We start from the raw sequence: 25,653 nt of genomic DNA, 5'->3' as shown, positions 1-25,653 counted from the left end.
GGTTAAGCCCCCGGGCCTTGCTTGCTTAGTTCCCGGAGGACTTGAGGAAGTGTTGCCATGGAGACGGCACGCACCCCACCCCCTCCCAGGCCCAGGGTCTCTGGCTCCTTGTCTCTGGTTTTCCTCTCCCCGCACCCCCGCCTAGTCCCTCGCTCTCCAACCGAGATCTTGCATCGCCCCCTGGCGGCCCGGCTCGGCACTGAGCCAGACTCCGATTTGTAAGGGGCTGTCCACTGCTAAATCGCCAAGAGCTAGGGGGACCTACCCTGCTACCGGACTCTGCTCCCCGAGGCAGCGGCGCGGGGGCGGTGACCCCAGCCACGCTCCCTTTTCTTTGTTGACCACGGAGGCCACGGCTGGCGGATGCACCTGTCTCTCTACCTTCCACCAGCCTCAGCCCAGGTGGGTTTCAGGTTACTCGATGGTAGTAAAATAAGACAGTTGGGGAGGATTTTCCACCACTTTGTAGGCCCTTCTCTTCCCTCTCTACTTGGCCCCAATTAAAGAACAAACTTTTCTTATTTTTGTCAAAATTTTAATAAATTCTCAACACTGAACAGTTCGCCTCCCACCTCCCCCCCGCCACCCCAGGGCGCCTCCTAGTGGAGACGCATTCTTCTTTCTTCAGCTTTCAAAGGCTGGCCGTGAGGAGTTGCGGGAAAGCCAGCTTCTAGGCATCGGTATCCGACGCCATAGGCCAGGGGAGGAGGGCAGGAACCAGTCCCTTCCCAAGAGCTCCGTCACGCTCTGGCGGGCCTTCCCTCTCCTCCTTTACCCAAAAGTATAGTTACTTTCGCCCCTTTCCTCTTCAACCTCTACTGGGCCTGCCCAGAACGGGGCTTGGGTATCTCCCGCCAGCAGGCGCCTGCACCCCTAAATCTCCTCCAGAAAGTCGGCGGGGAACAGCCCCACCTTGCGGCCGGTGTAGACCTTGACGTAGCCGCCAACTTCATCTCCTTTCTGCACTACGATCTAAAGGATTAAAGGATTAGGGAGTAGAGAAATCAAGGAAAAGCGCTTGAGAGGAGAGCAGGGGAACCCAGAGTAATGGAGCTCTCCTAGACCCATTAACGGGTTATCTATCATCTGCGGGGAGTCTGGTTTGCAGAGGAGCCTCCCGGCCTGGTGGCGTTGGGTTGGGGGGCACCAGAGCTACCTAGTCTTTTTTTTTTTTTTTTTTTTTTTTTTTTTTTTTTTTTTTAATTACCTGGTCCTTCTTGAGAGTGATCTGTCCTATCTCGCGATTCCCAACGAAGGATCTCGTTACCCGGTGCACACGTTCTCCAGACCGAACCCGAATGATGAAATTTGGAGGGAAAAATCCGACCTTCTCCCCTATTTTCCCCTGGAGGAGAGGGTAGGGAGAATCAGTCTTTCAATCTCAGGTTCTAAACTCAACCAATGTCCCACCCTAGCCTCAGTCATTTCTCTTACCCGCCACCACTCCTCATTGGAGTCATCAATGACTGTGATCTTCTCTCCAGGCCTGGCAGAGGAAGGAAGGGGCCTCTGAGATTTTACCGGCCTTACATACCCAGTCCCTTGGCTGTACCCAGGTCCAGCCCAAATAAGCTCCAAACCCTGGGTACCCCCTTCCCCCTTTCCTTTCCCACAGGGAGCTGGGCTCTCCCCTCTCCACACCTAGTACAACCCCACCCCAATCTTGAGCCCTCTCACGGGAAATCCAGGTCGTCCTTCTCCAGGGCTTTGAACCGATAGAGAGCCACAAAGTAATGAGATTGCTGGAAGCCAGGCTGCTTGTGCTGAGGGTGAAAGAGGGTGATGAGTCTCAGGGTTCCCCTGTCCCACACTGAGGGGCAGGAGTCCAAGGCAGGGGCTTTCTCCAGGTCCCTGCACTAGGATGAGTGTACTGGCTGCATGTGTAAGGTGATGGAGGAGGCAGTTGAAGGGTGATGGGCACCCATGGCATAAGTATGGGCTTTTGGCTGAGGCCCTGAGTACTGTCAAGAACTGGGCTGGGGAGAGGTTTAGGGCCTCTGCAGGGAGAAAGGAGTCTCACTTTGTCATCAGGTGTCTTCTTTTCAGCCTTCTTATCCCCTTCAGGGTTTCCTGGGATGGGAAACACCAACAAGTTGTCTCTGGCTCCTGGAGGGTCGCCCTCATTCCCTTACCCTTCTGTTGCATGGCCTCCTTATCTCCAAACCTCATGTGCCCTCTACCCTCCGTTCCTTGTGCCACGCTGAGCCCCTGACTCTCCTCCATCTCTGCGGATGGAGACGGGTGCCACTTACCATCCTGGGGTTTGCCTTCCTCTGGTCTGGCAGACTCTGGCTCCTCTTCCATCATGGCTGCTAGAGGCTGGAGGGGGCACCAGAGTTAGGGAGATGCTGTCTTGGGAACCCGCGCTTGCCCTGGCTCTCCAGTCAGGCCAGAGAACTATAGAATAATAGTGTCTCAGGGTTGGAAGAAGTCATGGCGAAAATATCTGTTCAACCACCTGCCTAGTGCAGAGATTTCTCAAAAACATCCTGGCAGGTAGGCTACCCACATTGTGCTTGAATGTAGCTAATGATGGGAGCTCACTGCCTTGCAAAATAAACCATGTAATTTATTTATAGGACAATTCCCTATATTAAGCCAATGTCAGTCTCCCTGTGACTTTTAGTTGTTGGTCCTGATTTGCCTTCTGGAGGAATATAGAACAAACATAGTCCCTTTAAATGTCAGCTGACATGTCCTTCCTGTCTTTTCTTCTCTAGTCATTCTCAGTCCATTCAAATCATTCCCTAAGACCCCAGTTCTATGTCCTTTACTATGTCTGTCCTTAAAAACACTTCAGTGTGTAAGGGAAAAATGGCAAGCGCCATTCTTATAATTCCCTTAAGAAAATAGAGCCCGAACATGCCAGCCTTTCTGGAAGCAGCCAGAGCACACTGCCCGTGCCTCTCAGCCATAGCTCACTCCACAGAGGTCCCTAACTTGCACCCAGCCTCCACATCAGCTACTTCGAAACCAGATCTCTAGTTCTGTTTTTGTGCAGTTGATTTTTTTTAAATCCAAGAACAGATATGTACATTTTTCCTTACAAAATTTCAAATTATTAGTTCTGGGCCATTCTTCCAGTCTATAAGATTTTTGAATACATTATTCAGTGTATAAGCTTTCCCTTCTAGGTTTCCCACAAACTTGATGGGTATACCATTTACATCTTCATTTGCATCAGTGAGAAAAATGTTCACAGGTGAGGACCAGGGACCAAATCATGTTATGAAGCATCAGAAATCTCCCTCTAGCTGGACACTCCCTAAAGGACCAGGACCCCTTGGGTACTTTTGTTCAAGAAATTTTAGGAATCCGGCTAACTGTAACCATTAGCTCCATTAGTTCATCTTGGTCATCCAGAAGGATATAAGGATATGCCAACAGATTCCTTGCTGCAATGAATGCAAGTGTATGGCATTATGAATCCAGAAACCCTATTACAGAAGGAAGTGAAGCTGCTTTTGGCCAGTAGCTTTGCGCCTCAGTTACCTCACCTATACGGTAAATGGGTCAGACCAGATGATCTTCGCAGGCCGTTGCATGACTCTGGAATTACTTGGCAAGTTCTGTTCCTCAAATCCAAAAGCAGAGCTCTTGCCTCTCTTGTCCAGCAACGTCAGGGGCCTGGGCCTAGCCTTCTGTTGATTTTGGTGGTTAATCTGATAATTTCAGAAGGGAGTTCCCAGAGCCAACACATGCTATGGCAGAAGTCCTTAACCTGAGGCTCTCTAAAACTGCATGCAAAAATTTGTCTGTTGGGCTATGTGCAATTTTAGGGAAAAAGGATCCCTAGCTTCTTTCAGCATTCCAGAGAGGAGACAGGATGTGCTCCATGAGGCCCCTGAAGGGGATGGTGCTCACGTTTTTCTTATCTGCCTGTCCTTTCTTCCGTTCCTTGTTTGCCATGATCACCCCAGTGCGCAGGGTTTCAAACACGGGGTCGTTACGGTTTGCAGCAGCTAGTGGGAACGGGAAAAGAAAGAAGATGTTACTGCGGAGGCCGCAAAGGCTTGGAGGAAAGAGAGACCTCCTAAGGGAGAGGCGGGATTGAGTAGATCTGTCTGTGTGTGTGCAGGATCAGGGAAGCTGTCAGCTGGGCATACCTAGGTCATCAATCTGTTAAGAGCTCTAAAAATAGAATTGGAAATGTAATGTGATGGGGAAAAACATTTGCCAGCGCTCCTTCCAGAAAGAGCATTGTACGATGTTGGAAAGACAACCTTGCTAAGTTGCTTGGGAGTTGGGGAATGCTCGAAATCACTGTCCTCCTTATAAGGAGAGTGGTCCTTTAACTCTGGCTTTTTTGTTCTACTCAATGGCATGAGCAAGCTGGGCTGCTACCACCAGTGGCACACCCACGCTCCGCACAGAATTCAGCCTCTCCTCCAAATAAATGGGCACACTGTCAAAGAATACAAATTATGAATCTTCCCAGGATGTCCACAGCTCTTGGTTTGGCCTTGAGTCTGGCATTCTGGGATGAGGAACGTCTAGAGTCTTTGTCCATTTAGAAATGGCTTTGCATGTGAAGAGCACGATTTCGAAGTTAGGCAGATGAAAGTTTCAGTCCTGGCTCTGTCTCTTGCTAGCTGTGTGGAGACCCAGCTAGATCTAATCTCTCTCAGCTATCAAATAGGGGAATATTGACTCTGCATCCAAGGTGGCTCAACTATTAGGCTAAGAGAGAACCATGATATATAGAATCTTCCTGTTTCGGAATTTGGTTTTTATATCTGGAGGTGGTGCTGAAACCATCTCTAAGCTTGCCCATTCCCTCAGGGTCCACGTGGGTCACTTACAGAGATCTTTGACACAAGCGTACTGCTGGTTGCTGTAGAGTGGGGAGCTATAGGCCCGATGGAAACCAGGGGGCTGTAGGGCAGGATGGGATGGGAAAAAGCATTAGAGATGGCAAGGCAGGGCCCAGAACCCCATCTCTCCCATGAGTGCTCACCCCTTGTTGAAATAAGAGATGGGCTGAGAAAGAAAAGGCAGGGAAAAGGAGGGGATGACCTAAGAAGGGACTGGCAAGGAGGCAGCTGGCAATATGTCCCCTTCCTCTTACTAGCTCGATCCCCGAAGCCTACTCACAATCTTGCCGAAGCATCTCTGCATCTCCACGTAGGACTGGCAGTGTTCGTGGATGTTAGTTTTGCAGTCCTTACAGCGAAGCCCAAATTTGTTGTTGACTTGGGAGAAGGGGAGAACATTTGGGTGAGGTTCCTGATTCCCTTTCCCTTTGCTGCTGCTACTCTAGCTCTTAGGTCCTTTTTCTGTCCAGGACGCTACGCTCGGTCTCTAACAGTATTTCCTTAAAGCCAAATCTTGCCACAGCCGGTCTGCTATACAAACCCTCCTCTCCTACACCCTTTCCCCGTCCCCTGCCTTCAGCACCGCGTGCTCTCTGCTTCCCTTCATGACTCACGCACAATCATCCGGGCGCAGACATCACAGAACTTGGGCTTCTTGAAGAAATGATCTTTGAATTTGTGGGGTTTATCATTGACAAGCTTGGGAGGTTCTGGGGGTGGCTCCTCCTCTTCCTCCTCTTCTTCCTCTTCCTCATAGATGTAGTAGATGGGCCCACCCCCAGCACCCACTGCCTCCCCATTGGCCTGGGGCTCTGGGGAAGGCTCCATCTGCTTTGTCCCAGGAGACTGCTTCCTGAATAAGTGCTTCAGCCGCTGTAGCTGAGCAGGGAGGGAGGGAGGGAATGAAGGAAACCCAGTGTTACAAGAAATGTCAAGCTCCCTGCAGTAGGTAAGGCTGAAGCTAACTAGACATTTTTCTAGCCTGGGGCAAGGGGCACACGCCAGGACTAGCGGGTATTGGGAGCTGCAGAGGCTGGCAGGCACTCTAACGGTGAAGGAGACACAAGTGAGGACCAATTCAAACACTTTTCCTCAAGGGCTGCAGTGGCTTCCCAGCTCCCCACAGCTGGCGGTCAGAGGCTCAGACTCACCCCACTTTTCCGAGTCTCTGCTGGGAAGGAGGGCTGAGGGGACTCCAGCATCTCCTTTTCTGTCATGCTGCAAGAGGTTGGACCTCACTATGACATTTAATTCCTGACTGCCATTCTTCCCTCCCTTATTTCTGTCCCTTACACTAGGGTGGTGAAGGGGAGGCTTTGGGAGAAAGTTCCTTAGAGATCCTCTCACAGAGCTTATGAACAGGAAGATTCCATGGAGGTCCAGAGAAAAGCCCAACAGACTGAAGAACTTCCCAACTAGTTCCTCAAGCAATACCCATCCTTCCACCCTGAGGGCACCCCCTAAGTTTGTACCCCAAAACCATGCTCAAAGCTGCCTGGTCTGGGGATTTTGCTACAGGCACTTTGTTTCTCCTGGGAACCGATGGGCAGTAGAGATAGGACGCAGCTTCCCAGATCTCCTTTTTTCCAGAGGTTTTACGTGTGGAAGGGTAGGTTGGGGCATTTGTTCCTCCTCCTTCTGTTGTGAGCTCTGGGGGCCCAGTGCCGAGTTCCCAGCGCCTAGTTCCCAGCCTGCCTCAGGCCTCAGCTATTTTAAGTTTTCACAGTAATACGAGCCTTTCCATCCCTTACTATTCCCTTCCCTGGATCCCACTTCCACCCCACCCTCCAATCCTAGCTCTTCGTCCTGGAGTAGAATAATAACTTCACTCCTAAAACCCAAACTACTCATAGACAGGGAGAGGAGTGGAGAAGGTGAATGGACTACGGATTGGGAAAAGCTAGGGTGAGCCATCCAGAAAATGGAAAGAAGATGAACAGGCAACTCACGTTTGGGGATTCCCTGTCAATCCAGTCTGGAGGGAAGAGGGAGCCCCTGCAGTCTTGATGGTGGTGTTGGAGGAGGCTGGTCCTCTCCCTTGGGGGCTAAGCCCCCCCAGTCCCCTCTGTGCTCACACTGGCTACCCAGACGGTATTTGTAGACCTAGGCTCTTGCCTTGGTGTCAGAACTGAAGTGACAGGGCTGGAGCAAAGTGGACAGCTGAACGACACAGCTGACACAGGGAAATTGGACACGGGAGGTATGGGCAGGGCTGGACCCTAGCTCCTCCCATCCCCCAGAGCTGCTGTTCCCTGGTATTTCGTCTGTGGTGTGCAGGTCAGTCAGTGCTGGCTAAATTCAGGAGTGGCAGTGTTCATGCTGTATACTCACTCAGGTAACTTTAGGTGACTGAAGAGAAAGATTAATTATCAACAGCTTTCCCAATCCCCTTTCGCCAAGGGCCAAACACCTCCGCAACCCTACTTCCCCCGGTCCTACTTTAGGAACTAGGCCTATAGCTTCCCAGCCATTGCCATCTCATCTTGTGGCCACCGGGCGTCAACTTAGCCTCAAACCTTTAGGAAGGAAAGGGCTGGGAATAGGTGGAGAAAGGAAAATTTGAATTTTCAGAGCTCTCCTATCAGCTACACTAGATTGCTTTCTTCTCTGTGGGAAGTTGGAAGGGTACCTTCTGGCCATCCTGTCAGGGAGTAAAAAACGCACATTACTGCTTTGTTCTTCTCGGCTGTCCCCAGAGGCATCATTCCTCCTGTTTCTCTGAAATCTTGTCCTCAGGGTAAAGGGACTTCTAAGAGCTATTTTTAAAAAGTCAGGCTGGGAGGTTCTGCGGGAGAGAGGGTCTGATGATCAGGTAGGATGGTCTTGACATTGGATAGAAGGCTGTAAGTGTTGCCACACAGGGAGGGTTTTTTCTTTTTCTATCATCGGTAAGTAATATCGCCATTCCCCATGAGAACTGCAAACTGTTGGAGGTGGTAGGACAGCCAGGCCTCACATTCCCCGAGTCATTTTGATTCCCCGATTCCATCTCCCTCCTCTGATGCCCCGTGTACACACTGAACCGACAGGTCAGTGAGTTATCTGGCATTCTTATCTCACAGGAGCCTCCTCCTGCTCTGCTGAGAAAGGGTACTCCCATCTCAGAGGAGAGCAGTTTGGAGGTGGGGATGTAGTGCTGCTTTATCTGTTGTATCTGTTTAGAAGTAAAGGATTATTTTGGAGGTTGGGCCAGTCAAGCTTCGGAGGAGCCTAGAGATACTGCTAACTGGACTCAAGAGATTTCCAGGGCAATGTTTTTTGTCATTTCTGCTCTTTTTCCTCCTTTAGGGGGGGGAGGTGAGACTGAAAAGGGGCTGCTGGATGATTCTGGGTCTACAGGCTCTTTGATGACTGTGGTCTGACAGGCTGGCGTTGAGAAGTCTCAGACAGGAAAAGCCTTCTGCTCTTCACCTTTCTTCAGCTGCGTAGGACAGGGGCTGCTGAACATACTTGGATAGTGTGGCACCCTGGTACTGCAAGATGCTTTTCTTGTAAGAAACACGCCCTTCTGTTCCCGCCAGGTAGAACCCAATGCTATGGCTTTACGATTAAAGAAAGGCCCCAGTCTTCCATCCCTGAGTTTTCAAGAGATTGGATGGACAGGTAAGAGGCCTGCATTCAACCCAGATCTGGACCTCACTGACCCCTCTGCAGCTCAGCCTCATAGAATTGACAGAATGGAAAAAAAAACTCAGAGGTCACCTCATCAGTCCTAGTCTCTTATTTTACTGATAAGGACCCAGAGCTCCAGAGTTAAGAAGTAGTGTGCCTGATGAGCCACAATTAAGTGGCAGAGTGGGCGAGTCCAGAACTGAGGTCTCATTAGAGGCCCAAGCACCCATCGAAATTACGTGTGAGGAGGACGACGGGACACAGGAATAGTATTAGGAAGACACGTGTTCATGCACTGGCAAGGCCACCCAAGCCCTCAGCAAATCCCTCTGACACTGTAGGGCTGTGCCCACCCAGGACCTCCAGCCCCTACCCACACCAGCGGCAAAAGAAACACAGGGACAGACATCCAGTGACAGATTTTTTTTTTTATATTTAAAAACAAAATCAACCTCCCCCCCAAGTAAACCCCCAAACAAACAAAAAGTCAGATTAAATAAAATTTACAGTGAATATACCCAGCAAACATCTGTATGTGCAATTAAATACTGTATCTGTTACTGCGGCACGAACCTCAAACAAACGATGTACAAGTGTTCTGGGGCGGGGGTGGCCCAAGTTTCAACTCTGTGGGGTTTGGGGCAACAAGATGGGGGAAGTGAGAAGAAAGGGAAGTCAATTTCATTTTTCTTAATTCTGTCCATATAAATATATTCATAAAGACCAAAAAAGAAAAGGGAGCTTGGGATGGTAAGGAAATAGGAGAATAGGGGAGTGTTAAGACCCTCCCAATTCTACCTGACCAAAAAATATGAAAGAAATTCATTTCATGGTGGGATAGAAGATAAAAAACGATAGAAGAGGATGGGAGGGGGGGAAGCAGATGGAGGCCCACCAGGGAAAAAGGGAGAACCCACGGCAGTGGGGTGAAGGAGGAGTCCAGTGCCAGTGTGAGTGTCTGTCTGTCTCTGTCTTCATCCCTCCCGTCTCAGGCGCCAGCACAGTGTCCGCCACCTTCCTTTCTCCCTCTGTCCACGGTCCTCCAGGGCGCCTCAACTCCCTCCACCTTCCCCCACCACTGCTCTGCAGATGAGTTCCTTCCCCTCCTCTGTTTATTGGGAACTGGCTCGCTCCAGGATCCTCAGGTCATAGTTCTTTTTGGCCACTCGAAGTTTAAAGCGACTCACGGAGTTGTTGAGGCGAAGGGAGGCATTTTGGGCAGCCAGGGGGCTGGGGAACACAGCCACGATGGTGTACAAGGCAGCGAGGTCTGCATGGCGGCCGTTCTCAGCAGTCCCACCACTGTCGCCCCCACCCCCGCCAGGCAGCCCCTGAGCATCCTTGAGCCACTGGATCTTGGCACCGGACATGGCAAGCTGAGTGAAGAGTTTGTCTGCCTCGGTCCGAGTGATGCCCTCAGGGAGATCTGTCACCTCCAGCACCCGCCCCAGGACTGGAAAAGGAGGAAAAAGGACATGGTTGTGCAAGGGTTAGAGTAGGAGGGCTGGACAGCGGCCCAGCAAAGAAGTCTCCAGCTGACCAGCCTGTATACAATGTCCTCAAAAGCCCAGCCTTTCCCACTTAGCCCTGTCCCCCTCCCCCCAACAAATCCCATTCCCTACCACCCAGACTCTGACCAAGGCAACTAGGAGAAACAGAGGAGCCTTTCTCTCTTCTAGCCCAGAGATGTAGGCCAGAACAGACTGGCAATCAGAATTCCAGATTTAAGACTTAGAGACCATACCTCAGTGCTCTCACAGGGAGCTGGAATGAAGGAAGTATGGCTTTTGCTGATAAGTATGGCTTTCTTTCATAAAGTTAATAGCCTAATCTGAAATATGTTCCGTAGATCCCTTCCCAGAGGTTGGCCTAAGAGATTCCTCTTTCTTATCATCTAGGGAAGTTGGCTTCCCCGCTTTCTTTGTTTAGCAAACTGCTCTCAGTAGAGGGACTCCTGAGAGATCTAGTAGGCGTTGTATGGAAGGCCTGCAGGAGAGGAGTTATTCCCCCATATTCTCTTGTCAATCTTCTCCTAAATCTGGTATAGAATGACCAAACATAGACATCCTGGATTGAAGTCAGGACTATTGCCACAAGGCTCTTTGTTAATAACAGGCAGAGCAACCCCCATCCGGTGTTATTCCCAATTCTTACCATTGTCTTCCCCAGGACCTTGGCAAGGAGGATGACGATACTTCACTTCTCTAGCTTCTCCTTGCTCATAGTACAAAAGGATCCCATTTCCACTCTCTACCCTAAGCTGGTTTTCCCAGCCATCCTGGGCTGATAGCGCGGGACTGGAGGGGTGAGCATATTCTCTTGGAGATTCGGCACCCTGTCACTCACCAACGTCTGTCGTCCCTAGGTCAGTGGAGGCAGATTTGAGTGCTTGTCTCTTACTCCGGTTTCCATGCTTCAGTCCACTCTGTCCCTTCAACATCAACATCAAAAGATAATACTCATTCCGGGTGAATAACATTAACTGCCTTGAATCCCAGCATCTGTCTGACAGATTAAGAAGCAGCAGGCAACCTTGAGGACCCCACCACACCTGGCCATCAGAACAGCCAGCAAATGGCCCCCGGGAAACAAAGAGACCCTCCTTCTGGACACTGGGGTGGGCTGAGAAGAATGAGTACTGCCCCTCCCACTTTGTCCATTCTCTGTGTTGTTTCCCTTGTCCATTCAGAGGTGAGGTGGATGGCTCAGAGATAGGAGCCCGGATGAGAAGGGGTGTCCGATGGCCCTTAGGCTGCTGGGAGACACCCTTACCTGGTGCACCGTGTAAGTTGACTGGCCATGGAGCAAAGGAGGGCAGATGGACAGATTGTACTGTAATGGCTGGCCCAAGAGGGAGTAGCGCCCATCACCTAGGGAGAAAGAGCAGATGGTTTCATGGGAATTTGAACTTCATAGTATGACTTCGATGAGACTTCAGGGAGCTTTGGAGATAGATACTTTTCCTACTTTTTTCTATAATAGGAGTGCCCATGACTGATTTGAGAGTTGTCTCTCTGACCTAAAGCCCTTAGGTCTCAGATGTATTTCAGACAAATGGGACTATTAGGTTCCCTCACCCTTGAAGGGCTTTGTCTATTGTAGACAAAAGGCCCTGGAAGAAACCTACAGACTCTTATGAATGTTTTCTTCTTTCTTTTTTTAAAAAGATTTTATTTACTTATTTTTAGGGATGGGAGGGAGAAAGAAAGGGAAACATCAATGTGTGGTTGCCTCTCGCACACCCCCTACTGAGGACCTGGCCTGCAACCCAGGCATGTGCCCTGACTGGGAATCGAACCGGCGACCCTTTGATTTGCAGGCCAGCACTCAATCCACTGAGCCACACCAGCCAGGGTGAATGTTTTTTATTTCTTACAGAAATTCTCTCCACCCCAAACCCAGGGATCAAGGTTCTGACTTATATCAGAATACAGTGTAGTGGAGAAGAGCACAGACTTGCAGCCTACTGCTGAGGTTCAGATCCTGGCTCTGTTACTAGAAATGGATGTTGGGTAGTGTTCCCCTCATTAGTGTTGCTGGGAAGGTTAAATGTATATAAGACATGTAAAGCACAGCAATGCTTGATACATACTAAGCACTATAAATGTTAGCTATTATTGTTGGTAAATATATTTCAGAGCACTTTAAAGTTTTTAAATCACAACAGATGACCTTATATTGTGTGTGACAACCAAGGCAGAAATCAGATAAGATTATTCCCACCATATGTGTGATTAAACCTATTCTGCGGATTACAAAACTGAGGCAAACCTCAGTTTTGCCTCAGTTTTGGTTCCCCGTTTAAGTAACATGTTCAATATTACAAAGCTACTTGGTGGTAGAAGCAGAATCTGAACATAAGTCTTTTAATTCAAATCCAGTATTCCCTCTTCTACAACCATACTGTTTCTGACACAGGCCATATTCCCAGGTCTCAGACTCAGTACTGATGGGTTGAACTCTTCGGTTCATTAGAAAGTCAAAAAAAAAAAAAAAAATGAAAGTCCAGTGAATTAAATAAAATCTTAGAAAGAAAGTTCAGTGAACTTCTTTTCCCTGGCTGATAGTCACCTTACTTGGTAGTAAATACTGAATGTGTACACGAGGTCTAGAGCAAGGTAACTATGGCCATCTCTAAAAAGAGACCGATGTCCTTGGCCTAAACAGGGATGTTAAAATAAGAGTAGGCTTACAGAGCCCTGGCTGTTGGTTGGAGTGTCGTCCCCGTACACAAAAAGGTTATGGGTTTGATTCCCAGTCAGGGCACACACCTAGGTTTCAGGTTCAGTCCCAGGTCGGGTCATGTATGGGAGGCAACTGACCAATGTTTCTCTCTCACATCGATGTCTGTCTCTCTCTCTCTCCCTTCCTCTAAGATCAATAAACATATCCTTGGGGAAGGATTAAAAAAAAAAAAAAAAAAAGGAGTTGGCTCTCGGAGTTGGCCGACCAGCCACACTGGCTCCCCACCTGTTGCTACCCCTCAGGCACCCCACTTGGGAATGGGATGTGAAGGGTGAGTGTGACAGCAGGCAGCTTTAATTTACCCCCTTACCCTGTGCTGGACCCCCAGGCCGGGGGAACTGTGTGAGGACAGGAAGGGGACCGAGTCCTGTGCAGACACTGCTGAGGCTGGTGACAGGAGAGGGTGCTGGGGACTGGGTAGGAGATGTGATGGGGCTGCTGCTCATTTGCGTGCTGGCCTGTGGGAGAGAGGAGTACACGTCACATAAACCCCAAATATTACTCTCTGGATGTTTCTATGGCTTGGCTTAAAATTCACTTCCCTCGGGAACTTCCCTTGCTGAACTCTGCCACAGTCTGCCTGCCCTTTCACACCGCCCCCAAGTGCCTAACTGGTCTGTATCATTTTAATATCCACTTTTTGAAATACCACTTTAAGTATTCTCAGCATTTTCAAGGATGTGTTCCATCTGCCACCTTAGATCTTAGGTATTTTGAAATAAGATGCTCTCCTCTATTTCTTATGTATCTCCTCAAAAAGCGCCCAGGGAAAGACATGTAAAAGAGGCTGCTTAATCAATGGCAAAGGTTACCCCCTGAGAAGAATCTGGTCACTTCCGTGCCAAGACAGAGCCAGGCTGCAGGACTCACCTGGGGGCTACTGTCAGGGCTGTACAGGTCTCCAGGCTTCTGCCCCCGCTGGTCCATGCTGTAATATTTACAGTGACTCCACTGGACCATGGATGGGTTCTGGGGAGGTTGGGGTCCATTAGGGACATTCAGCTGCATGACCACCACACCTGGTCCAGAAGGTGACACTCCTGAGTGGCAGGAAAAAAAGCAGTTGGCTGTGAATTCAAATTATATTTTGGCCTGTCAGCTACCCGAGTGGGAAAGCCAGTAAACAAACCCACCAGCTCTCCTCATGGTCACTTAAACTGTGTCCTGCCAGGGATCTGACGTAGCTGCTGACTTAGTTTCTGACCCCCTCTCCCCAAACCAGTGGAAGTCTGACTGGTAGGGACATAAGTCCTAGATGCCAGTGCTCTCCTGACCTTTACATGGTGAGGGGGACTTTGACAGAAAACCCCGTTCTGTCGAAGTTGGGTATTACCAAATGCCCAAGTTAGATCTCTCAAATAACTGGGCACGGCACAGGTCCCAGCCTGGGGCTCCGGCCCGGGCTGCAGGCACATACAGCCTTCTCCGGTAATAGCTGCAGACAGGCCAGCGACCTCTGGTTGTTCTGGAGAAGATGAATGCACACAGCTTTACAAAGCCAGACGCAAAACGTGCTTCTTGAGCAAGGGTGGGGTGAGTTGGAAACATTTCAAGGAGAGGGAAATGGCAGAGATGTGTCATATTCAGGAAATGATAAACAATTCAAGGTGCTAAGGCACAGGGACAATGTAGGGGAAGTAGTAGGAGATGAGATACGTTTATTCACTTATTCAGCAAACATTTATCAAACATTTACTGTGTGTCAGTTCCTATGCTAGTCACCGGGTATACAACAAACAAAACTGGCCCCTGCCCTCATGGAATGGACGGTCTATTAGGGAGTCAGACAGTACGCAAATAGTTGGCATCAGAGTTTGAAGCACATTCTGGTGAGGGTCTTTATCGTGTAGGCAGGCGTTGGGAAGAGGACTTGTGCTTCAGAGAGCTAACTCAAGTGGCTGCATGTAAGAAGGCTGGAGGGAGGGAGAGACTAGCTGCAGGGAGACTAGTTAGGGAGCAATGGAAACTGAATGAGGTTCTGAATTGGAGCAGTGACAGCAGGGATGGAGGGGGGGCGGTGTGGGTCAGATCTTCCCTGAAGGCTTCACTGACAGGCTCAGGTGACTGACGGGATGCGATCCTGAGGTTTTATAGTGCAGGCAACCATGGAGAGCCTTACCTTCTCACAGGCTGGGAAGGAAAGGGCTCAATGAGGAGGAACATTAAGTCCTGAATCTTCCTCATGGTGAAAAGCAAGGTAAGGGCGTCAGGGAGCAATTTGACAGACAGTCCCTGCTGGGAGGAATGGGCAGGAGCTCTGCTTCCCCACAGGGAATTGCCAGTGTGAAGGTTTGCTCTTGACCTCCCAGGATATGCTTCTGTAGACAGACAGGCTGAGTTCACGTGTGTGTGGTGGCAGAGAAATGGGACTGGGACTTGCTAGCTCAAAAACCTGCTGCAGTGCTGTGGTTTCATGGCTCGGTGCTCTGGAGCTGCCACTGCCGCTGCCACCACACTGCTTCCTGTGACGGGAAATGTTGCAGCCTCTGCCCAGGGCACCAGTCCTGCTGGGAAGTGAGTGTGATTGCTTTTCTCAGGTAGCATCGGTCAAAGGAAAGGAAAAGAAACAGCAGGAGGCCTAAGAGAGCAGCTTAGGAGACACAGCATCTGTCCTATCCTATTCCCCAGTCAATTTGCCCCCAGCCCAGTTTTCATCTAATCAAAGAGCACAAATATTCAGAGTGACAGGCTCGCACTTCTCCATCCCCTTGCCAAAGGGGACAGGATATTCATCAGCGTGGCTTGTAGAAGGACCATAGAAAATTGCACAGTTGTGGAGTGGCATGCATTTAACAACTCTCCCTTAGTATAGCTGCTTTGGGCATTTTATTTCCCCATCCTAAGACCCCACTTGCTCCAGCATCCTTTACCAACAAAATCGCAATTGACCTTATTCAAACATCTCATTGCTACCTGAGGGGGCCGAGGCAAAAATAATCAAATCTACAGCTTTTCTGGAAGGCAGTTCATAATCTGAGCCTGATGCCTTGGGCCAGGAAAGGGTGGAGAATATGTGAGTGTGTAGGGTGTGAGCATAAACAAAGTGGTGGAAGCTCTTTCTGATACCAACATGCAGCCTCGGAGCTATGGGGCATCAAGGGGAGGGAAAAGAGACAAAGTCCTCATATCATTTTCTCTGACTCCCAACAAAAACAAAGCCAGGGTTATCAGTCACAGATTCTGTCCTCAGCTCCTTCCCACAACGAGTCCTTCACCACTGGCCTGGAGCATTGTTCCTTCGCTCAGCTGAGGACACAGAGTACTACTCTGCTGATGAGCTGATTTTTTATGCTTCTTTTCCTCAAGCCAAAAGCAGGTGGCATCTGTTAGCAGCTGAACTGTCGCTACTTCTTAATGGACATGGCAATAAAAAAAAGCCTACCCCACTGCCCAGTAACAGCACTTCCATATAATCAGGTTGGAGGAAGGAGCCTGCACTGGAGTGGGAAGGGGGAGAAGGGGGTTGAATAAGGAAATCAATTTCAGCTGGAAAGCTCTGAAAGGCAAGGGGACGTGTGAATGGCTTTTTAAGTGGCATCATTAAACCTGGGCAGAAAGGTCGATTGGGCAGAGCAAACCACATAAATACAAACAGATGACATTTATGTCTGGCAGAATTGGTTTTTGTTTAGTTAGTTTTTTTAAATCAGTGAGGTAGAAGACTGATAAATCTTCTTCCTTACCACCAGAAATCAAATCTATAGAGAGGAATGTCCAGAGAAATAAAATCCACAGGCATCTTTCCCAAATTACAAAATAGAATCCAGTAATATCTGGTCTTTTCCCCTCTTTCTGGTGGGGGAGAGGGATTTCTTCCAGGAGAGGGGGAGAAAAGAGTCTCAGCCTTGGTAACCCTCGGCTACAAAATGAGCCACTAAGCGTGAGAGGCTCTGTCTGCACCTCCCTCACTCTGGCCACACTGCTGTGTCACTGTAAGCTGGGAGTCTGGGCGCAGGTTTCACTGCCGTTCCACATCTGTGTGCACGTTCCCCAGGCCGGTGTCTTAGTAGAAACCTCAGGATACCTGTGAGCCATCATTTTAGTGGAAAAGAAAGTGTTTCTTGGGGTTACAGTGATCTCTAGTATCACAGTAGAGGAAGTAAGGTCCAGGACTGGGAGTCAGTTGGGCAACTACAAAGATGGATTAATAAACCAGAACAGCTGTTCCAGGAACAGCCAATCCTAATCCCTGCCTTTATTTTTGGAAAAGTGACCATATTGCTACATGGAAGAAGAGCGGGTGACTGTCTTCTGAAGGTGACACAGCAGCCTTTGTGGGCTATGCTGGTTTTCTATCTTCCTTCCCAGTAAGGGTAAACTGGAAAGAAAGACAGAAGAGGTACTTTTTCTTTCCTTCCACTTCCTCTTAGATTTTTATGAACAGGGACTGAAGACTTTTAAATCAGTAGTATTGTGAATATGGTCTCTTAGATGATGTGGAACAGAGGGTCCCATCATCTAGGAAAAGTATAAGGGGTCAGTCCGAAGACTAGGATCAGTCAGGGTGGGTACGAAGGAAATATAACAGAAAATTCGAAAGAAGCAAGGGAACTGGACGATAGAGTGGGTTTCCTCCATTTCTTTTGATTAGGGAAGAGCCTAGATTATCTCCTTCCAATCTCAGCCCAGATCTCTAAGTGCTGCCAACTTTCAGAACAACAGCTGTTTCCGTTTACTTAACCCAGCACTAGATCCACAGTAGATAATGAAAAATTCTTTTTACTAGGTTTGTTCCATGTCCAAAAACCTTATGTTTGAAGACGATCAGATATGTAACCACAGAGGCACAGCAGATACACTGATACACACTAAGGAAGTGTATCCATATGCACATGCACACACTTGTCTTAACAGGAGAAAACGCCCTGCAGTGTCAAGCACTGTCAAAGGCTACAGTGGTTCTTGGAGCTGGTTTCTACCATCTCCATACCCTGCTGGGAATGTCAAGGTCAAGTACCCCTGACCTTGGAGAAACAGCTAGAGAGACCAACAATGTAATAAAGGGTAAGGGCTGTTGAATTTAAAATCTCTCAGCCTGTTAGAGATTCATGTTTGGTCTGGATGAAGGCAGAAGTGATTACTCCTGGAAAGTAACAATTGATCTTGTCTTATGAGCAAGATTAATTCTGGAATCTACTCCACAGCATCTAACATAGAGTGCAAAAATTCTTACGTGAAAAATAATACATTCCTAAACGGGCAAACTGGCAAGAATACTTCTCTCTTACCAGGAGAGGGCACTCTGATGTTCCCACAATAGAGCTGCACACAGTAAGACCTCCTCCCTTGAGGGGGCAGGGTTGAGGGGGTTGGGTGGGGGTGGAAGAGAGTATGGGGGGGGGTAGATAAATGGTGATGGGAAAAATTAATTTTAAAAAATTAAAAAATATATAAAAAGATCTCCCTTCTAGAACCCCTGAAGTTTCTTAACTGCAGGGTAATGCTGTGTCGGGGAGGGTGAAAGGGAAATGAACACGGGCAGCGGTGCGCTGGGGGAGTTCCTGGCAAAGGCAGACAGTGAGAGGCCGCATGGTATGACCCTGTTCACCTGGTGGTGCTTCCAAAGAGGGCCTTCGGCTGCTTAACACAATCCCCATTTACTTCCCACCGGAGGGAAAGGGTAAGAGCACAGAGGCCTCTTGAATGTGTGTTATTGGGGGTGCAGCATAGGGTATGGAAATTCGAAAACACAAAGTTCAAGTTCTAGGGTTGTGATATTAGACAAGTCATTTGTCCTCTTTGAGACTTAAATTTCCCCTTCATGAAGTTGTGGTAAGAATAAAATGATAAAATGTAGGTGAGCACATACAAAAAACTGCTAAACAAATCTAAGATATGACTTAGAAAGCATTTTATCAGCCTTTCTCACACTCCCAAGAGAAAAAAAAAAGCTGTCTAATCGGAAGAATGAGTGCAGGAGAAAGGTAAGTAAGCACGTCATGTCTCAAAGGCATGTGGTGAATGTAATGCTGAATTCAGAAAAAGAAAAATAAAAAAGAAGAAAAGAGAATGAACCCAATGAGACATGTGGCTTCCCAAGAATGGGGACCGGGCAACCAACCTGGCCTTTGAGAGGTCAACCTCAGTGCCCCTGGAAAACACCGGCCGGGACTTTGGCCTTTTTTTCCTGACAGGGTCACAGCCGGTACACAGCCGGGTACACAGCCAACCCCTGAATTCTCTCTGCCCTCCCCAGATCTAGAGCACAAGTTCTTCAGTAGTGCTGCAACTGCCAGTGCCCAAGAACCCCGAGTTCTGTCTTACCTGAGTACTGCTGTGGCATCTGTGGCGGACTGCAGGGGGAGGGGGGCTGAGGCATCTGGTACTGCTCAGAGCCAGGAGGTTGTAGAAACCCCACAGAAGGGCTGGGGAAATGGAGAAGAGAGGGGCGGTAAATTGACAGAGGAAGAACACAGCTCATGGCAAACAGCTGCTGCTTCCCGGGCCTCCCCTGTGGGAAGCAGAGGCAGCTCCAAGCCATTCTCAAACCAATTTGCCATGCAATTTCTAAAATTGCTGATCAGTTCAAAGTTAATTATATATATTTGTACTTGATCATCTTTCAATTAGGAAGCTGCTAATCAGTGCTACAGATGGAATGTTAGTGACACATGCTCTTCCTGACGGTGTGGAAACACCGGATACATACACATGCATACATGCACATAGCACAAACACACACACAAAGAAACACAGCAGACACAAGAAGAGAGTGCCAGGAGCCCTGGCCATCATCCCAATACGCCAAGGTTGCATGTCCGGTCCCTGGTCAGGACACAGACAGGAAGCAACCAATGAATGCATCAGTAAGTGGAACGACAAATTGATGTTTCTCTCTCTCAAATTAATTATATATGTGTATATATATGTATGTGTGTATGTAAGTATGTGTGTGTATATATATATATGGAGAGAAAGAGAGAGAGAGAGAGAGAGAGAGAGAGAGAGAGAGAGAAAGAGAAAGTGAGCCAGAGACAGGTAATACAGTGCAAGAGAGAGATGGGTAAAAAAGAACTGAGGAGATGTGTGATTTAGGATATTTACACAGTGGCAAACACAGATGATAGTCAACAGAACGATAAATATGGACCCCACAAAAAACTCAAGACAACAGGAGACATACATATAAAAATAAGGAATACACATATACATACTGAGAGAGACACACACCAATGCACACTGGTAGGCCCAGACTTGAGTTCTAGTTCTGGCTCTGGTTTCAACTAGCTACGTGACTTAGGGTAAGTTTCTTAACATCCCCCTAGCGGGAACTTCTTCATTTATTTAAAAAAAAAAAAAAAAAAAAAGGAGAAAAATAAAACAAAGGGAGCAGACCAGATATTTCTAAGGTGCTTTCTGCCTCTAAAATTCTATCAGCTATGGTCTACCCTAAGATACATATAAGTAGACCATCCGAGATTCATTCATGGATATAAACAGAGGTACACAGAAAATTTTTATACATACACACTCCAAACTGCTTCTTTTAATGGTAAGCAATCTCTATCGCATACCTCTGAATCTCACTGATTAAAAAAACAAAAAATGGGAAATTACAAAGCCTCTCTCTGAAGCAGGAATTTTTTTCTGCTGACAAGCTCTTATGGAAATGTCAAATCAATGAGGAGAAAAGGAGAATGAACTCCCTCACATTCTACCTGAGGGCACCACTGGGACATTTACCTGTCGTTTTTCAGGCCAGCGAAAACAAAACCATGGTACAACAGTTGCCAAAGGTCTATGGGAGATATGCTGGGACTTTCTGAGAGTCCTCACCTTGTACCGTTCTGCTGAGCCGGAGGGATCATGCTGTAGTAGACTGGCACACCCCCTCCTGGGAGGCCCCCTTGTACAGATTGGCTCGCAGGGACCAATATGGGTTGCTGGAAAGGCGGCTGGACCACATTTTGAGAGTCATTACCCACTGGGACCTGAGCGGAGACAAGAGGAAGATGACTACTCGTACTCCCAGTGAGGTCATCCAGAGAACAGCCCAGTCATCACTAGACTGAGACACTCTAACTTCATTCTCTGCCTCTCAGAGCCCCTCCTATTCTCCTCATCTACCTAAAGGAAATGCCTACAGAGCCACCTCTATTCCCTCTTTTCCAAATACCACCCCTGAACATCTGATGTAGAGAAAGGAGCCTGCTTTCCTTCAGGGCTCACTCTTTTGGGCATATACTCTTTTGCATGGCTGTATAAGGACCAAACAATGTAAATCAAGATTCTTCTCAGTTTCTCGGGGCTTTCTCTCAAAGGAAAAAAACCCTAAGATTTTTAGGAGTGGAGCGAACAATATTTTAGTGGTAGAGTTGTCAGACTGGATGATGTGGAAGGCTATCCTCCTTTCCCTCTTTCCCTCGAAGACTGGGTGATCTTTCCCAATGCAGAATGCACCCACTTGGTAAGAAGGCAGTGGAGTGTACTGAACCACCAGGCCTTGCATCTGGCCTCCCATGCCACTCCTCTGGTTGCTGAGCAGGCCCTGGTTCTGTGGCTGCTGGACCCCAATCATGCCTTGGTAAGCCGCCTGCTGCTGATTAGGCATCATGGGCTGTAAACCTGGGGGTGGGCAAGGCAGAGAAGAGATTAGCATGGTCTCAATGATGTTTAGGAGCTCACACTCTTTCAGTAATTTCTCTCCACCTGTCTAATTTACCTTTTCTTTTTCTGGAGATCCTGGGTGCCTCTTTAGGATTCTAATCATTCCTGCCTTCTTTTTTAAAAAAAGGGAAGGTAATTCTCTCTTTTCCAGTCTCTACCCTTCCTCTATTCACTGTCTCCTTATACTAGCAGTTCCCCTTACCAGGCTGCTGGGATGGCTGAGGCAACTGTTGACCACGCTGGGGGCTGTAGGCCACCGGGTGAGAGAGAGGTCGATATTGCTGGTTGGAATTAGGATACTGTCCAGGGGGATAGTAAGAAACCTGGATCTATGGTGAGAGGAGACAGATGTGTAAGAAGGTCACTCAAATTCAGCCCCCAAATCCCCAAACTATTTTTTAAAATTTTTATTTATTGATTTTAGAGAAAGAGAGGAATAGGGGTGGGGAGAGAAAGAGAGAGAGAGGAGAGGGAAACATTGATTTTGTTATTCCACTTATTTACACGTTCACTGATTGCTTCTTGTATGTGCCCTGACTGGGGATTGAACCTGCAACCTTACTGTATTAGGATGCCACCCTAACTGATAGGCCCCAAACTATTCAATGCATCAGGGTTGATGGTCAAAAATCTGTAAAGGGAGATATTTTGGGTCTGTAATTGCAGCATTAGTATACAAATTTGAAACAGAACAGGAAGGACTTGGGTCATCTAGAAAGACAATCTTCTGAGTGAAGACAACTCTCAAGTGCAAGGTGGGGAAATGGAGGTGACGGATGGGTGTCCCCTCTGACCAGTCTAAACCGGAGGAAGAGAGAGGGATTACAATACTGGACAACCTGCATTAGTAATTTCAGCTGGGAACCTGAGCTGCTCACCTGTTGAGGGGGCTGCATGTAGCCCTGGGGTGGCAGGACTTGCTGAGTAGGTGGTGCATGGCTAGAGGTGGAATAGTTGGAAGAGGGGAGGGGCTGACCCGTAGAAGCCATGATGAAGCTAGTCTGTTGAGGGTGCTGGGAGATAAGTGGGGGCTGGAACAGAGCTGCGGATGGGTCAGATGCTTCAGTAGAACCTTGGCGGCTAAGGCTCATCTGTCCAAAGGGGTTGCTGAGGTCATCTGCCTGTTGAGACAGTTGGGGAGACTCAAGGACTGAGGTGGTATCAAATCCCATGTCTTTGGCTTCAACACAGACAGACAGACATACAGAAACAACAACCCCCTCTACAGTCTTCCTTACCTAGACCAAATTTGGGACACTCCTGCCTCTGTGCCCTGGGAGGCCAGTCTCCTTACCACATATGAGGTAACAATGGCCACTCTGATTATGATTTTTATTAGCATTTATCCTGGGGAGAGGGGAGCAATGACACAACTTCTATATATAGAAAAAACAGGACAAACTAGTGAGTTAAAAAAAAGGACTGTAAGTCTTTCCATTTCCTGTCTTCCTTATGCCTCCAACTCAGGCAAAGTACCCTGTGTTGCCAAAAATCCCGTTTTTATAATAAAGGACCCAGATAATACTGGGAGTGGATTGCGGGTGGCTCCCTTCATGTGGCTCCAGCTCTCCTATGCAGTGGGAAGACTGGCGGGCTGCCACTCCTGCTGCTTACCTCCTTGCTCACTCTTGAGGTCATTTCCACCTCTGTTCTCTGACACTTTGCCTAAAGTTCTCCTGCCCTTCAGAAACCACTTCCAATTCTCACCTCTGAAAGGAGGCCAGGGTGAGCAGCTGGGCTGGAGGGTGAGACTGACTGGCTAGTCTGTAATTGCCTTCTCTCTCAGCCCTCTTCTCTAAGCAGCAAGAATGATGGTATTCCATCTTTCACTTGTACGGTGATAGGTTAGAGTTTGTTGGCTTCCTCGTCCCTTCTGTTCCCCTGACACACACACACACACACACACAGATCAGAAGTTCTTTTGCAGAAAAACACACACATGCACACACAAACTAATAGAGGGAGGTAATGCTTTCCTGTGGTTTTACTCAATTTTCAGGGACCTGATCTTCAAGTTAGCTATTTTGCTACCTTAGTGGGCAGGAATAGATGACAACGGGACGGAACGGCTGGTTATTCTCAGGTCCATATTCTAGAATTTCTCAGAATGGAGATAAGTGGTAGGAGGAAAAGCAGACAGGTGTGATTAACACAAACTAAAAAGAAATCAGCCCTCCTGTAACCATGATAGAAGTTATCAGTATGAGGCAAATTAGATCTTCAAAGGATTTGTAGTCAAGATACGAACTAAATAGCAAGTGTTATGCATTGGAAAAGGTTATTTTTTTATGTAAAATAACGTGATTAGAAATGGGAACATTTTAAGTTTTTACCAGTGATACCAGAGAATTCTGCAACTGTGTTTTTACATTTAAAGGAAATGATGGTTAGACCAACATCCAATTTTGTTTCCCCTCCTAAAACTCAGGGGAACTCTGTGTCCCTCTCTCTCTCATACTTAGATATCTTTTGATGGCTAAATTGCGGCAGTGAGTTCAATGGAACGGAGCATAGTTCAGCCCATGCTGGCCCAAACACCTTTTGACACGGCCCTCTGAAAAGCACAACTGTTTTGCAAGGTTGTCACAGATTGACCCAGACATACCCAGAGATACAGGCCACACATGGACAAGACAAAAAAGGGCAATGAAGTTTGTACCATGTTGTACTGCTGGGGTGGAGAGACTGGCAGAAGGACTTGGGGACAGGAGCCTGGAGAGAACTGAACAGGCTGCGGAGAGGGCTGCAGAGCCGGGACTGGCTGTGGGCCAGCAGGGAGGCATGTGGAAAAGGGGAGAGAAAAGGGAGGCACAGGGAAAGGCAGCGGGGCAGAGAGGGGAAGGAAAAGGGAAGGAACAACAAAGTTAATCATAGAAGAAACTTCACATTAATAGTAAGGCTGCTGAGCAGGCTGGAGACAAAGCCCAGGATAGCTGTGGCTTTCACTTCTCTGACAACCAGGCAATCTCTCCTGTGAGGAGAGACCCACTGCACACCCCACCCCATTAGCCACTCAGAGCCCTGCAGCTGTTGTGAGCAATTTTAGAGCTCTCAGAGCCAGGGTCTGCTGCCTGATTCCAAACATAGCTTTTCCCAAAACATTTTTTCTGAACATGGTTCCTGAGGAGCACGACCGTAACTCTCCTTGAATGCCCACTTGAGAAGGGATTCCTGCTTCTGTAGGAAGGGTCATCCAAGGACTGGCTCAGCTTTTCTGGCCATGCTGCTGATTTCAGAGCACAGCTTTCCTGGAAAAAGTGCCCATTCTCAAGGATCATCTGTCTCCCGAGGGCAGAGAAGAAAATGGCCAGTTCATGCCTGGTTCTGGCTACTTCCTCCTGTTCCAAGATTGTTCTGTGCATCTCCAGGCTGTGAGGGCAGTATGAAAAATGCCCCCACAGGCAAACAGGGAGGGATTTAGGAATAAAATATAAATAGCTTAGTTTTAACTTTTGTTCCTTCAGTCTTTTCTCTAGCCTCAAACAGGAGGATCTGTTTATTAGGAAAATGGAGTGTTCTAAGCAAACTAATGGGGAGTTGCTTTTTCCCTCTCTTCTTCTCCTCCAGCCATTTCAATCCCTCATCAATTCTCCAGCCATGGACCCTGGTGGTGGTAGGAGAGGAGGTAAAAAGGGGAGAAGCTAGGAAGAGAGAAGGAAATAACATTTACATACTGTCTCATTTATATACTTTATCTCATAATAGCTTCATAATAATCTTTTTTAAAAATCCTCACCCAAGAAACGAGAGAGAGAGAGAGAGACAGACAGACAGACAGACAGAGAAACATCAGTTGGTCACCTTCCGTATGTGCCCAGACTGGAGACTGAACCTGTAACCTAGGAATGTATCTTGACATGAAATGGAACCCACAACTCTTTGGTTAAGGGATGATGCGCCAACCAACTGAGCCACACTGGCCAAGGAATAACTTCACAATAATCTTGTAAGGAGATATGGTAACTTATATTTGCAGTTAAGACAGTAAGGGTCAGAGAAATTAAATCACGCATCCAGGATCACACTAATATGGCAGAGCTTGGATAGGAATCTAGTTCTGCCTGACATACATTCTTTCTACTCCACTCTAGCAGTAGGGACAGTGTGAAAGAAGTTGAACAAAATTACACAAACATCTTTTTGTTTGTATAATTCTCCTCTCTCCTTCCAAATTTAGAGTAATTGAAGGTATGGAGGACCAAGGTATGAATATCCTCTTCTGCCATATATCTCTGGAGAGACCTTTCACTTCGGGGATTAACTTCCAGAAGTAGAGAGTACAGGAATTAGAAGACTCCCAAAATGGATTAAATACAATGTAAGTCCTCTTGGTTAGGAAAAAGTTACTGAGAATTCACCGTGTGACCTGGGAGAG

At 47.9% G+C, this 25,653-nt stretch overlaps 2 protein-coding genes across 22 annotated transcripts in view; both read right to left on the bottom strand.

The window, feature by feature from the left end:
• Positions 1-522: 522 nt before the first annotated feature.
• Positions 523-6,950, bottom strand: STAC3 (SH3 and cysteine rich domain 3). Of its 4 annotated transcripts, none has more exons than XM_024576351.3 (12): positions 6,764-6,950; positions 5,966-6,032; positions 5,429-5,693; positions 5,095-5,192; positions 4,803-4,875; positions 3,865-3,962; positions 2,253-2,319; positions 2,021-2,070; positions 1,678-1,763; positions 1,435-1,486; positions 1,208-1,345; positions 523-972 (listed from the first exon to the last, which is right to left on the bottom strand). In XM_024576351.3, exons 2-12 carry the CDS (start codon positions 6,029-6,031, stop codon positions 874-876), a joined length of 1,092 nt encoding a protein of 363 aa, XP_024432119.1. In that variant the 5' UTR covers position 6,032; positions 6,764-6,950; the 3' UTR covers positions 523-873. The 4 variants fall into 4 exon arrangements, with proteins under 4 accessions (XP_024432119.1, XP_045040617.1, XP_024432120.1 ...); XM_045184682.2 differs by having other exon boundaries at positions 5,429-5,687; positions 6,764-6,944; XM_024576352.4 differs by lacking the exon at positions 5,966-6,032.
• A 1,884-nt stretch (positions 6,951-8,834) lies between these two features.
• The window catches only part of R3HDM2 (R3H domain containing 2), a 157,286-nt gene continuing 140,467 nt past the window's right edge, over positions 8,835-25,653 (bottom strand). For 8 of the 18 annotated variants that reach the window (XM_053921271.2, XM_053921262.1, XM_053921272.2 and 5 more), the window contains 12 exons: positions 23,938-24,039; positions 22,157-22,399; positions 21,481-21,607; positions 21,076-21,236; positions 20,448-20,602; positions 18,936-19,036; positions 14,005-14,136; positions 13,542-13,711; positions 12,982-13,129; positions 11,199-11,296; positions 10,773-10,857; positions 8,835-9,879 (listed from right to left, as the gene is read on the bottom strand). In XM_053921271.2, coding sequence (XP_053777246.1) covers positions 9,539-9,879; positions 10,773-10,857; positions 11,199-11,296; positions 12,982-13,129; positions 13,542-13,711; positions 14,005-14,136; positions 18,936-19,036; positions 20,448-20,602; positions 21,076-21,236; positions 21,481-21,607; positions 22,157-22,399; positions 23,938-24,039 — 1,863 coding nt within the window. In that variant the 3' untranslated portion in view covers positions 8,835-9,538. The remainder of the gene's footprint in view (positions 9,880-10,772; positions 10,858-11,198; positions 11,297-12,981; positions 13,130-13,541; positions 13,712-14,004; positions 14,137-18,935; positions 19,037-20,447; positions 20,603-21,075; positions 21,237-21,480; positions 21,608-22,156; positions 22,400-23,937; positions 24,040-25,653) is intronic. The other 10 variants (XM_053921266.2, XM_053921273.2, XM_053921268.2 and 7 more) reach the window with 4 other exon arrangements.

This window comes from Desmodus rotundus, chromosome 3 (genome assembly GCF_022682495.2).
Source record: "Desmodus rotundus isolate HL8 chromosome 3, HLdesRot8A.1, whole genome shotgun sequence".
NCBI lineage: Eukaryota > Metazoa > Chordata > Mammalia > Chiroptera > Phyllostomidae > Desmodus > Desmodus rotundus.
The sequence above is the reverse complement of the archived record's forward strand: the minus strand, read 5'-3'. Positions and strand labels throughout refer to the sequence as shown.